Consider the following 13,775-nt stretch of genomic DNA (forward strand, 5'->3'; position numbering starts at 1 on the left):
ACAGAATAGAGAGCTATAATAGAAATAATCGAAATAAACCCATGTCTCTGTAGTCAATTCATATTTGACAAAGGAGGCATGGGCATATATCATGGAGCAAAGACAGTCTTTTCAATAAATGGTGTTGGGAGAACAGCTACAACAAATGAACAGCAAAAAGTGAAAGTAGGCCACCAAGTTACACCATACACAAGAATAAACTCAAAATATATATGACTTTAATTTCCTAGAGGAAATTAAATCCTAGAGGAAATCCTAGAGGAAAACATAGGCAGGAAAATTTCAGATCTCTCACCTGGCAATATTTTTGCCAATCTGTCTCCGAGGGCAGGGGAAACAAAGGAAAAAAAAAATAAACAAATGGGACTACATCAATTTAAAAAGCTGCACAGCTAAAGAAACCATCATTGAAATGAAAAGGGACCCCACTGAATGGGAGAACATATTTGCCAGTGATACAACAGAGAAAATGTATTAAGAACTTATACAACTCAATACCAGGAAGACAAACAATTCAATTAAAAAATGGGCAAAGAAACTGAATAGAGACTTCTCTAAGGAGGACATAGAGATGGCCCGAGACATATGAAAAGCACTCAACAGAGAGATGCAAATTAAAACCATGACGAGATATCACCTCACACCTGTCAGAATGGCTATCATCAATAAATCAACAAACAAGTGCTGGCAAGGATACAGAAGAAAGGGAACCCCAGTGCACTGTTTGTGGGAACGCAGACGGGTGCAGCCACTGTGGAAAACAGTATGGAATGCCCTCAAAAAGTTAAAAATGGAACTGCCTTTTGACCCAGCAATTCTACTGCTGGGAATACACCCTAAGAATCTGCAAACACCAATTCAAGAGAACCTATGCACCCCTATGTTCACAGCAGTGCAATTTACAATGGCCAAGTGCTGCAAACAGCCTAAGTGCCCATCAGCAGGTGAGTGGATCGAAAGGTTGGTACATTTACCCAATGGAATACTATGCAGCAGTGAAAAGGACAGAACTCTTACCTTTTGTGATAGCATGGATGGGACTGGGGACTATTATGCTACGTGAAATAAGCCAGTCGGTGAAAGAAAAATACTATATGATCTCACTTATAAGTGGAATCTAATGAACAAAACAAACTCATGAGCAAAACAGAACCAGAGACATGGAAACATGGAGTAGACTGAAAGCTGCCAGAGCGGGGAGGTGGGGACTGGTTGAAAGAAGGGGAAGGGCCTAGTCAAGGAGCATGTATGAATGACCCGTGGACATGGAAAGCAGTGTGGGAATGGACTGTTGGGGGGAGGGATGGGCTGAGGGGAGGGGGGCCAAGGGGGGAAAATTCAGGCATGTGTAATAGCATAAACAATAAAAGATTTAAATTAAAAATATGTTCCACTATTGTTGAACAGCAGCTTACCATTTAACAGTGCATTTTACAAAGTGCCGTGCACTGCCAAGCATTTTGCATATATTCCTTAGTCTTTTCAAATAATCCTATGAAGAAGATATTTTTATTCCTATTTTACAAGGGAAAAAAAGCGGGGCTCAGGAAGGTGAAGGGTATGTGGAAATCGACCATGGGAGTGAGGTGGAGCTGGGTTGAGAATCCAGTCTGGCCGTCCCAAGGCGGCTCTTTTGTTGGAATCTTGCCTCCCAGAACCAGTTCCAGGGGTCTCTTTCAGGAGCCCCTGCCCTGGGTCCTGGGCTCTTGCTTCTTAGTCCATCTCCCTGACTAACACGTTCCCTGCACCAGCCTGGGGAGCCCAGGCCATGACCAAGCAGATTTCATGGGAAAGGCTGCCACCTTGTGGCCAAGTTGCAAACCTACCATTTACCAGGAGGACGCGATGTCATGCGAGGAGGGCTCCGGGGTGGGCTTCGGGACACAGGTGAAGTCAGTGCCTGGGAAGAGACCCCCATCAGGAGCTAGCTTTTGAAGGGCTGCCTCACAGCCAGAGTTCCAGTTCTGAGCGTGGGAGGGAGGGTTCGGGCTCCCCACGTGCCTCAGAACAGAAGGCAGGGCTTGGGTGTGGACATTGTGGGTCAGAAGTTTCTTGGAGAGCCCTCTCTGGGGCCCAAGGGAGGAGCCCGGAGGGTAAGCCCCCACCGGCCTTCCCCCAGGCCTCCCCGCGGGCGCGGTGGGGGCGAAGCAGCGCCGGGGCTATGCGGTGTCTCCTGGGGAGCGGCCCCCAGACCCTGCCTTCGGTACAGACACTGTCCCCAGCTCCGAGGGACTGAGGCACAGAAGCTCCATCTCACTCACCCAATTGGCCCCCGTGTGAGGGCCTCCGTGTGGGCTCTGGGCTGTCACCTTCGGGCTTGGCAGTCTCCAGCCTCCGCTCTTCCTGCCCCCTTCTCTCTCCATTTTGCTGATGCACGGGTTTGCCAGTCAGATTGCTCCCCGGTTATAGGAACCCCCACTTTAGGCTCCTCGTGGCCTGCAGGGGAGTGTCCCGCTTCCGCGCCTGATTTCCATCCCTGCCTCCTGCTCTCCCCCAAGGCCCAGCTCAGGCCACGTGGCTCCTGGGGGCTGCAGTCCAGGGCGCCTCTGGCCTGGCTGCCCATTCGGATCCCCTTGGGGATCTGTGAACCCGCCGGCACCCCGGCTGCTCCCGAGGACATTCTGACCTAATTGGCCTGGGACCTGGAGGTCGTGGGGCGTTTAGGAAGCACCCCAGGTGATTCTCGTATGTAACCAGGGACCTAACGCACAGCCACTGCGCTGACCTTCTCCCCCGATGACCTGATGACCTGTGTATGTCTTCTCCCTCCAGCTGCACCTGCCCCCGCCCAGCCCGGAGGGCCCTGCCCCCCATTCCACAGGCACCCTCCTACCCCGGGGTCCCTAGCTGCTGTGCTCAGGAGGAGACCGCGGGTCCCCTTTTCTGGACTTCGCATTTCCGTGCCAGCCGAGAGCCCGCTGCGTACCCCGATGGACTGGCCAGTGAGTGTGTCTCATCCTTTAGACTGGGAGGTTTTCGACCGTGTTTTATTTCCCTGTGTCTTGCCCACATCCGACAGTGCCTGAGACAAAACTGTGCTTGGGGACAGTGCAGGTTGACGAGTGCCCCGAAGAGGGTCCTGTGCAGATAGCCAGCCTTTATGGTGCCGAGACCCTCAGCCCTCCAAAGCGCCCCCTTCTGGGGAGCTCTTGGGTCCATGAGCAACGGTATCACACGGAGGGTGTCTGTTTGCATTCCCAGGGCCGCTGGGGGTGGGTGGCAGCGTGGAACGAGGTTTCGGGGCAGGTCCTCCTCCACCCTACTCACATGCACCAGAATGTCTCCCCCGTGACAAACGGGTCGTGCCTCGATTTCTACTTTTAGAAAATCTGTGCTTGGAGCAAAGATTTAACAGTAATAAAATCTGGCATTCACAGAGGACTTACCATGTATCGGTGATACAGGCAATTTCTTGTTTAATCATCACAGCAGCCCTGTTCTCATCAGTTGAGACTGCTTGGGCGCACCGGTACCCAGCCTCCTCCTCGGCCTAGACTCCTCGTCTACGTTTCCTCGTCTCTTTGGTGGTGGTGGGGTCTACGCAATCCCCGCGGAATGGGACTGGGGGTGACGTGTCCCATTTCCGGGTGTGGCCCATGAGAAATAATTACACGTGATCTTGGATCTCTTTTTCTGTCCACCAGCTGAATGGAGAGGACATCAAAAGTCCCGAGGGCTCAGGCAAAAGCCAAGGCCTCTGGGGACCGAGAAGAAGGCAGAGTCACAGACGGAAGGAGCCGGGACCTTGCGTGACTGAGTGCAGGGGAGCCTGTCCCATCGCTGACCCACAATGGACTACCTCTGAGTGAGAGTTCAATTTTTTTTATTTTTTATTTTATTTTTTTTATTTTTTTTAATTAATTTATTTACTTTTTAAATACATTTGTCTCTGCCTTCCCCCCCTTCTTTCCCTTGCCCCCTCCCCAATTTTTTTTCTAATTTGTTAACTTATGGTTGGTTTATTTCACAAAGAAGCTAATGATATTGGGTTGGCCAAAACATGTTACGTTTTTTCCATAAAATAAAAGACACATTTTTTCTTTTCACCAATAACTTTATGGATTTGGAAATTTTGAGTATGTTGTCCGTCTCCCGCTATTGGCTTCTAGTGGGTAGAGGCCAGGGGTGCTGCTAAACATCTTCCAATGCATAAGACAGCCCCACAGCAAAGAATTATTTGGCCAAAATGTCAGTAGGAATAGAAACTTCACAAACCATTTTTGACACATTCGATCAGTCACAGCACCTTCTCCATACCCGGCACAAATCTTTTTTCTTTCTTTCTTTTGCATTTCAGTTGCATTTTTACCTTTCTTGAAATAATAAAGTATGATATGCCAAAAATGTTGCATATCTTCTTCCATCTTCAGTATGAAGATGGCTGCACAACCATTCCCCAATTTGGATGTTGAAAAAAAATAGAAAGGCACGCTGTTATGACAAGTGTCACAATACAATCTAACAAAATTTTTTCAAAGGAAGTTAAAGACAACTAAGCACTGCTAGAGCCATGGTACAGAAAAAAGGTAAGGGACTTCTTGGCCAACCCAATGCTTACCCTATGGAATACATTGTATCCTTCCCAGCTTCCTGTTCAGTGAGTGTCCAGTTAGGACGTGTTCCCAGGTGGGCTGACTTCAGAGGGCACAGTCTTGTCCCCTGTGCTGTCTGCCCTCCAGAATTCTGTGTCACTGCGCAAATGCTTCTGGAAGCGGTCGAACATTTAGCCTTGGTTGTTCTAGGACTGGCCTGAGATAAAGGCCGGCCAGGACTTTTGACCCACACCTGTCGCCTTGTCCCATGTTATGGTTTGGTGTGTGAGTGTGTGTGTTGTGAGGGGCCAGGCTGGCCTGGGTGTGGCCGTAATGTGACAGAACACTCACGGGGAATTCACAGATGGTTGGCATAACAGAGAGTTTCGGGTTCCGGTGAAATCCTGGTGACGAGTGATTCTGTGTGCCTTGCCATGTGTCCAGCCCTACGGGTCTTCCTGCCTGAGCTCTGATCTCTGCCGGCTCTCTGCTGCCTTCCTGCTTGGGATAAAGTCTTTGTCTTGCCTGGCCCCATGGGCTGCATCTCCCCCAGGGAGACACAGCATGGTGGTCTGTCCCTCTTGCAGCTTCTACCAAACCAGGATTCGAGCTGGAGGCTGTACTGTGGGTGCACATCCAAGTCGTCCGGACACCTGTTGGATTGTACAAGGCAGCAGCAGTAGGACTTGGGCCGCGGAAGGGGCCTCCTCTTCTTTTCCTGAAGGGAAATTGCCCCAACTGCCCCTGAGCTTGGGGAAACAGGGTCTGCATGTGCTTTTGAGCCGAGTGTTCTCGGGAGCACTTTCAGTCCCTGGTTGGTTTTACCAAATCATAGCCTGGGCTGCTGGTGACGCCGGCAGGGCCCAGGAGCCCCACACCTGGGGCAATCAGACTCTCCCTTCTCCCTCTTTCCTTCCACCCGGGGAACACCGGCCGGGCTAGGCGACTGGGAGGCCGCTGTGATTTAGAGACTCGAAGGGTCTCAGGCTTCCTGGAGAAGTTTTGAAGCCTCCTGAGTTGGGCTTGAATCCGATTCCACCACCTACCAGCGGGGGATGGCTGGCCTCCGTCCCCTCACCTGCGACATGAATGCTGCTCCGAGCGTCCTTGCCATGTGTCCACTAAATTTACCTCCATGTCTTCCTCTGTAGTCTGGAGTATGTACCTGCACCCCAGGGCAACGGCCGGCGGCCTCTTCCTTCACCTCACACAGGCGACCACGTCAGCTGCCTGCCCGTCCTCACTGCAACCAGAGCGCTGGTTTGTGAAGTTAGAATGACCTCCCTTGTGTGCTTAGTTGTAGAATTGCAGTCCTTAATCCTTGCATCGTCTGAACGTTGCCCACCTCTTCTGTGTTCTGGCCTGACCGAACGTCTCGCCACAGGCCCTTTGCACATGCTGCCCCCGGGCCTGCCACGCATTTCCCCCTCCTCACCTGGTTAACTCCCGCTTGCCTTTCAGACCTCAGCACTTCTCGGGACGTTCTCTGTCCAGGTGGCATCTGCCCCAGTTCCGTGCACCCACAGCTTTATAGATCTATCCTTTTGGGCGCTCACACCCTGGTTGTTCTCACTTCCTAGTGTTTATGTCTACTCACCTCTTTTATCCCCAGAGCTTAGCACAGACCCGGCATATGGCGAGCTCTCTGTATAATGCTGTCGGATGAATAAAAGGCGAGGATTCAGGGAGAGTATCGGGTGCGGGGCACTTAGCACTGTCCTTGGCATGTAGTGAACATCTATAAATACTAACTATTAATGATAACATTATTATTTTACCTGTAGCATTGGTGCAAAAAAATTCACCTCAATCATAATGCTCTTCTTACTTAGGTAGTCCTAAGGGTGCATGTTTTGGGGTAAATTGGCCTCGTCTGGAAGAAAATACAAACACACAGACTCACGCACAGAGCCATACATACTCAAGCACATCTCTCAACGTGGCAAGAGTGTTTGCCGTCAATTTCCTGCCAGCCCCTCCCAGCACGAGAGGGGGGCAGCAGGGAGAAGCCCGACTGTTCTGGGACGCTGTCCCAGGGACCCATCCACGCAGGGGTGGGCCTGAGGGTCCTCCCTGCCCACGGGCCGCAGGTCCAGACTCTCTTTACCTGTTCCGTGCAGAGAGGGGGCTGCAGGTGTCGGCAGAGATCAGTACGGAACCGAGAGCAGGTTGGGGCACTGAGATACCTCTAGCAATTGTTCCTCCAAATCTTTAAAATACCAACTCACCCCCTTTTTTCCCCAGCAACTTCTGCCACGTCCTCGCCTCAAAGCATTTCCACAGAAGACCAGTGTCCACAGGAGTTTTAGAGACTTTATTTATGTATAAACCATTTAAACACTTTGCCATAAATTATCTTTGCCTGTCCCTAGTCTTTGCTTAGCAGCAAATTAAAATTAATATAAAAACTCGATGAACAATTCATACATGTATATTACAAAAAAGTTCCTGTACCAAAGTTCTTATTAGACATTTTTTTGTTGTTTTTTTCAAAACTTTTTTTTTTGTTGTTTTTTGTGGGTTTTCTTTTTTTAATTTTTTTTTTTTAATTTTCTCTCCTCGTGGTGACTGTCATGTGATTGTCTCAGTTTCTGGACCAAACAAACACACTAATAATTTTAAATCTGAAACAGTGATTGTGCCTTGAGGCTCATGTATGTACAGGGTGATCTGAAGTGGTGCCCATTAGCAAAAGAGTGTCACGATGCCACATCTCTACTGCCACCGATACCCACGAACTACGGAATCTAAACAGACTACACCCTGTAACTGCGTATTACTGTCCACAATGGAATCTTCAAAGACAAAAGAGTATGAAATTTATCTGTAGTGAGTATAGCCACCATTTTGAATTAAGTTTTACACTCTGAGCTCAAATAAATTAGCTCAGGCCACACTAAGTTGGGACCAGAGCGTTAAGTGCTGAACGGTATTTTTTTTTTTTCACTTTGATGTTTGATATGAATTTCCTTTTTTTTTTTCCCCTCGTATTTTTATTTTTCTTTAAAAAGTATTTCCAGTGCTCACTCTTTCACTTGTATGCCCCCCCTCCCCAGTCGCTACACACAAATCACCCCCAAAGTCGTGTTTTAAATGCACCTGTAGTGAAACGAAAACGTCTGGAGTATTTGTCTAACAAGCAGTCTGAATGGGTTTCTCAGCCGGTCTGGTGACGCTGGTCCCCAGGGATGTCCGCGCCGCTCACGTGTGAATTAGTGAGGTAATAGAATATGAGGCCTTCTCGCCTTCATTTCTTTGTTTTTCGGTCGTGTGTTTGTTTTGCTTTACTATTTTTCTGTGTGTGTGTGTTTTCTCTTTTGTTCCTTTTGGACATTTTGCGTCTCTCTTTTTTCTGTTTAAGACCCAGAACAAGTGGGTCATATTTTAGGGGAACTTGGAGCATTTTTGTGTGTTCGTTCGTTCGTTCATCTGTTTCTTTTATTTTCCTCAGAAGTTTCGGCTGGGCTTTATCTACTTCGGGATGTGGGACGTCTCTCTCGGACAGTAGCATTGGAACTCAAAAAATGTGAGCTTGCTTGCCACTGGTCCCCGAAGCAGCCCGGCCTCAGTGCCCCTGTTAGGTCTTCGTCTCCTTAGGAGAGGAGAGAACAGTTACTCCCGCCGAGCCATCCAGACGAGGAATGGCAGCCGATGATTTTGTTACCTCTTTCCCATCTCATTCTGTCTTAAAAACTGGATGTTGCTGCTACAGTCTGCAAGCTCTGGGTATTGCTCTACAGGAAGCACGTAATAGCCCTCGTAACCTTGCACACGCCCTGTGCTCAGGAGCTGCTGCTTCTCGCCCTCAGTCCACAGGCGGCTCCCCTCTCGCCCGTCCCTGGCTTTCTGCTGCTCCTTGGCCCAGGCGCTGCCCAGGGCCCTCTGCCTGGCCTGGTCCAGGACGCGGGCCTTCTCTTCGTCCAGCGTGTCGGGGGTGAGGCCGTAGCGGATGCTGAGCAGCAGCGTGTTGTACTGGAATTCAATGTTGGTGAACCTTCGAGTCCTGCCGTTGACCAGCAGCGTGGGCTGCGACACGGTCACGTTCACCCCGCTCTCCAGCACCTTGCGGCCGATGGTGGTGCCCAGCGTGACCAGGTCGCCGTCGGCCGAGCCGATCTTCACAAAGTAGTGGGTGTCTTTGCCCTCGATGCTGTAGTGCATTTTGTCCAGGTAGTAGGCGTTGTTCAGCACGGAAGCCACCTTGCGGCTGTCCTCGCTGGCGATGCTGGACACGCCGGTGGTCACCCGCCCTTCTTTGATGGCAAACATGATGCCTTTGCCGATGATGGGCGTGGTGGTGGCAAACCAGTGGCCCGCCTTCTCTCGGATGCTGGCGTGGAGCTTTTTAGTAATGACTTGCCCTTCGAGGGCCATGAAGGCCTGATTGTGCCTCTCTGTCGTCTGCTGGACACCTGTAATGAGCTGTGGGCATAAGAACACACAGACAGCTGAGACGCTGGGCGGGGCGGCCGCTTGCGTCGGCCGGGAAGCTCATTACCAAAGCGTCCGAGAGGGAAAAGCCTGGGCTCCCCTGTGAGATGAGGCTTGTGTCTGCAGGGACTTGAGCTAACATAGGCCTCCCTTTAAAACTAGGACAGGCCGGCGCTTTCCCGGGCTCTGATTGCGTGGCCTGTCGCTTAAAACTGTGCCGCTCACTCAAAAGACGGGATGGACGTCTTTTGACGTCCATCCGGGTGGTCACCTGGGTGGCCCCTGCGTCCTGGCCCACCCACTTACCATGCCTCTCCCAGGAGAAAGAGAGGCACTCTGCCCCCTGGTGGTTTGACAGCTGTCTTACACAATACAGACCCAGGAATTTCCAGACCTGAAGGGCAAGGTGGGTCTTCGAGGAGCTGTGAACCAGCTGCTGTGTCCCAGATTTCTTTGAGGCCAATACCCTGGGTATTTATTAACTCTCTTGGGTTAAGAGCTTGCTACTCAAAGTATGGTTAGGAGCAGCGGGGCCCCGGGGGCCTGCCCTGGTAGGGCAGCAGGATCTCACAGCTCCCTCTGGGCCTATGGAGTCAGAAGCCGCATCCTAACAGGACACTCTGGGTGGCTTGTGTGCACGTTCACATCCGAGGTGCTCCAGGCCTGGACGGGCTGGCCTCAGGGGCCAGAGGGAGCGTCCCTGGGCTCGGAGCCATTTGCTTTGGATTGGAGCCCTGGTTCTGCAGGGGGAGGAAGGCACCATTATCGCCTTGGCCTTGAGCTCTGCACTCACAAATGACAACTTGTCTCAATTGGTGGATGGGGGACAGGCTGGGATAATGGAGGAGGCTGTGTTTGGGAGGTAATGGCACTTAGATAAATGAGAGGAATGATGGCTATTCATCCACTGAGTGGTCTCCGAGGGGCAGAACTGAGAGAGCGCTGTTCTCAATTACCCAGTAGCTCCTCCTCGTCTCTCGAGTTACACAGTTTGGACAATTATCCCCAGCGCTGAGGCCTTTCAGACGTTCACAGCGTTGAGCACTGGTTCTGTGGCGGGATTGTCTGAACTATGACGCCCACCCCGCCTGTCCTGTTGCGGCAGAGCTCCGAGCTGCACCCAAACGGAAAATGACCCCCCTTCGGTCATCATGGAGAGCCCCCAGCACTGATTACGTTCGGCAAACTCAGTCTGTATACATTTGGGCCGTAAAATCCTGATGTTTTATGTGGGGCATAAAAATGGTCTTGAATGGGACAGAAACGGCAAACCACCATTTTATGATGTCCCATAAAAGCCGAAAAGGTTATGATATTATAGGCGGTGCAGATGGTACGTTGCCGCTAGATTTCTCTGTGCTGTTGGTAATCCAGGAGTGACTCAAGGGTATATACTGAACAGATAATGATACCACAATTAAGGTCATAATCGAGGTTCGGAAGAAACATGTGCTGCGCCAGGCAGGGGGACAGCACTGGCTTCCCCGGGAACTCACCGCGCTTCATGCACCTTTTATACCCAGCTCCAGTGTTTCCCCCTCTGCCCACATGCCCTCGGCCCCCATGTGGCTCTGTTTGCTGAAGGGCACGGTGGCCATCATTGCACCCTCGGAGGGCCCCCTGCTTACCTGTCCACTCTCACTGGCTTGACTCTCTGACAGCTCGTAGGGAGGAGGCACAAAGTACATTTTGGCCCTTGGGAAGCCAGGAATTATGTTGCTAAGCTGAAATCCAAACATCACGAGCCAGCTTTTCACATCTATGGAGGAAACAAAAACACAGATTTCTGAAATCATCATGGGTGGAAAGCAATAGAGGATTTTGGAGAGAGAACAAAATAAAATGGATGGTTGGGTGCGAGTCCAACAGGAGAGGGAGGCAGAAGCTTGGGAAGGCCTCCCGGTCCAGACCCAGAGCTTCTTGACATGGGTTCTAGGAAGCGGCTGTCCTTCCAACCTCGGTCAGTTCCTAACCGCCCCCCACCCCGGCCCCAAGTGCACACTCATCTCGGGGAGGAGCGCACTTCCCGAGGCCTATCTTCTGGCTCTCTCACCTCTTTCAAGTCTTCTTGGGTGTTGCCTCTCCCATAGGACCAACCCCAACGGCCGTGGTTAGCGCTTGTCCCGCCCCCGCAATCCCCAGTCTCCTCGCTCCGCTCAGCCCCTCCCCCCATCCCATAACCACATTCTGATGTGCTGTAGCACTGGGATGTGGGTTATACCTATGGGTCACATCAGAGGGTAAGCTCCACAAGGGCAGGGCGTTAACAAATCTATTTTAGGTCACACATGTCCCCCAGGCCCTACGACAATGTCTGGCACAAAATAGGTGCTCAGAAAGTGTCCCTGGAATGGATGAATGGATGAATGGATGGACAAACGCCGCCGAACACAGGTGGCAAAGCCTTTCCGGGCTGGCGTAAGGGTGACAGAGGAGCTGTCAATACTTGCCGAGAACATGCTTCCGGAAGGACTGAGTAAAGGCCTAACGGCCGACCTCCTGCCCTGGGGCGGTCGTGCGGGAGTTAATGTTGACTTTGCTACTAAACACACAGGCAAGTAAGAACCCTCTAAGGAGCGGGGGAGGTTGCAGATCTGGGATCCACGGTGTATTCATTGGCCTTGGGCGCAGACTGGTCCTTTGAACAACTTGGCAACTACCCACATTAGCACTAGCCCATTTAAGGGTTCTTTAACAACACAGGTTTGAAATTGTGTGAAAAAGTGCGTTAGCATCCAGCAGAGAGAAGCCTGGTGTTAATCCAGCAACAATCACATACTGGCAAAGCAGCTCTTTTGTGCAAGGTAGGTGCTGGGGGCTGCAGAGCGTGGCTTTCCCAACTTTGGATATTCATGTTCATGGGGTACCATTGCTTTGCCATATCCAGGTAGCACCTGCGCTGGTATTGATTATATTTCCTGGTTTCTGAAAAATAAATTTGCTTTTTCCACTTAAGTCAGTACATTCTTAAAAAGAAACTTTGTCCCTACTGTAAGTGGGAAAGCAGACTTGCGTGGTGCGAACAGAAAATAACTGTAAAATTAAAACAACGAAAACAAAGCAATGCAATGAAACGGAGCATGATTTTGTTGCCAGCTGCCGAAGGGGTCTTGGGGTCCGCTCTCTCCGTAAAAGGGGAGATGAGGAGTGGTAATGAGGCGGTAAATACATACCAGTGTCCAGTGGAGAGTGTTTCCTCCTCGACTGATTTGGGAGAATAAAAAGAGGACTGAAGAGAGACTAACGTCTGCATGTGTGTTTCCATGTTCTCTAACCCCTCCTCTGCGTACCAGCACCACGTGAAATTGCCCCACCTTCCACCGTAGACGCAGCTATGTAGGGAGTTCCCAGAAGGGCCAGAGAGGTCTTCGGCCTCAGGAGACTCTGCGGCCCTGGCCCTTTCCCGCCCAGCAGGTGTCCTTCCCTGGCACTCAGGAGGGAATTCCTCCTTCCTGCCTCTGAGGCCAGGAAACTTAATAGCCACTCCCCTGAACAATTATCGCTGATCTGCCTTTCCAGTTTCTAACGTGGCTTGGCTTCTGAGTCTAACGCTACTGGAAGATGTTGGTTCAGGCTCCCCCTCCCTTCTGCAGGAGGCCCCATGAGCCCCCCTCACCTTGGGAAGTCACTGGTCTCATCCGGGGACAGGCTCCCTAACGATCTGCTGAGAGGGAGTCCTGGAGGTAGGGCTGGGGACGCGGCCCCTCCTAAGAGCTCATTCCTCCCTTCTTCTCAGATTCCCCAGGGCGTGGCCAACTGGAATGTTCTCTCTCCTAAAACACTGTCCGCCCAGCAGCTTGGGTGTTAAGTGTAGATAGGAGAAGGGGGTCAGGGAACGAGGGGGCTGTGCCTTCCTGCTGACATAGGAAAACGAACCCCCACAAAATCCGACTTTATGCCCACGTGTGCCTGCTCAGGGCAAGGGGTGGGGAGCAAATACAGGTCACTGTGGGTGACATCTAGGAGGTTCGCTCGATTTGGAAGTTGAGGTTTCAGGTTTGCCAAAGCTGAGCCACACAGGGCGGAGTCTGGATCTGTATCAGGGAGGCCCCGGAGACCCCTCCCCACGTCCCCCGGAAATTATGCAAAGGAGGCGCCCCTGCTCTTCACCTACAAAATTCCCCGTCCAAGCCCACTGCTGCGCAAGCATAACAAACGCATTCTGACCACTTATTAGTCTTTGTGCTGCGCTGGGGGCTTTAGGAACCACAGTTCATTTACTCTACACAATCCCACAGGTGAGGGCTATCATTATCACCATTTTGCCGATGAAGGAACTGAGGCTCAGAAGGGTTAAGGCATCCGTTCACGGCACCCAGCACGAGACGGGCAAGGCCAGAGCTGGGGATGGGCCTGAACGCTACAATCGAAGCAAAGAGCCCGGCTTTGTCTAGGATGGAGGGCCTCCCCTGACACTAACACCGAGCGGGGGATGGTCTGTCCCCCAGTCTGTCTGTTCACAAGTCACCTTATTGCAGGTGTATCAATCATCAATATAGCACCTTAAAAAATAACTGTTAGAAAGGCTGCCGCTTTGCAGCCCGAGAGGGAAAGAAATCCATCTTGCTCTCCGTCACCCCTTCCTGGCGGCTCCCCCTCTGCGCCCGCCCAGGTGTCTTGGGGCCCCTGACAGGAGCTGGCAGCATTCTGGGAGGGGACCACATCTCCTCTGGCCTCAGGGACAGCTGCTTGCACTCACAGAGCTGTTTCCAAAGACCAGAGATTCTCTTGAGCATCAGAGAGAAGGTTCTGTTCCTTACGTTCCTCTGACTACGGCTTAATTACTTCTGCTTAATTTGTGAAAGACAAGTT

At 51.4% G+C, this 13,775-nt stretch overlaps 1 protein-coding gene across 2 annotated transcripts in view; it reads right to left on the minus strand.

Moving 5' to 3' along the window:
• Positions 1-8,192: 8,192 nt before the first annotated feature.
• The window catches only part of TENM2 (teneurin transmembrane protein 2), an 831,811-nt gene continuing 826,228 nt past the window's right edge, over positions 8,193-13,775 (minus strand). For both annotated transcript variants that reach the window (XM_054568075.1, XM_054568074.1), the window contains exons 28-29: positions 10,592-10,722; positions 8,193-8,954 (exon numbers count right to left, since the gene is read on the minus strand). In XM_054568075.1, the coding sequence (XP_054424050.1) occupies positions 8,193-8,954; positions 10,592-10,722 (893 nt within the window). The remainder of the gene's footprint in view (positions 8,955-10,591; positions 10,723-13,775) is intronic.

Source organism: Pteronotus mesoamericanus, unplaced genomic scaffold (genome assembly GCF_021234165.1).
Source record: "Pteronotus mesoamericanus isolate MK-2021 breed Mesoamerican mustached bat unplaced genomic scaffold, CSHL_Meso_final contig_2, whole genome shotgun sequence".
NCBI classification, from domain to species: Eukaryota; Metazoa; Chordata; class Mammalia; order Chiroptera; family Mormoopidae; genus Pteronotus; species Pteronotus mesoamericanus.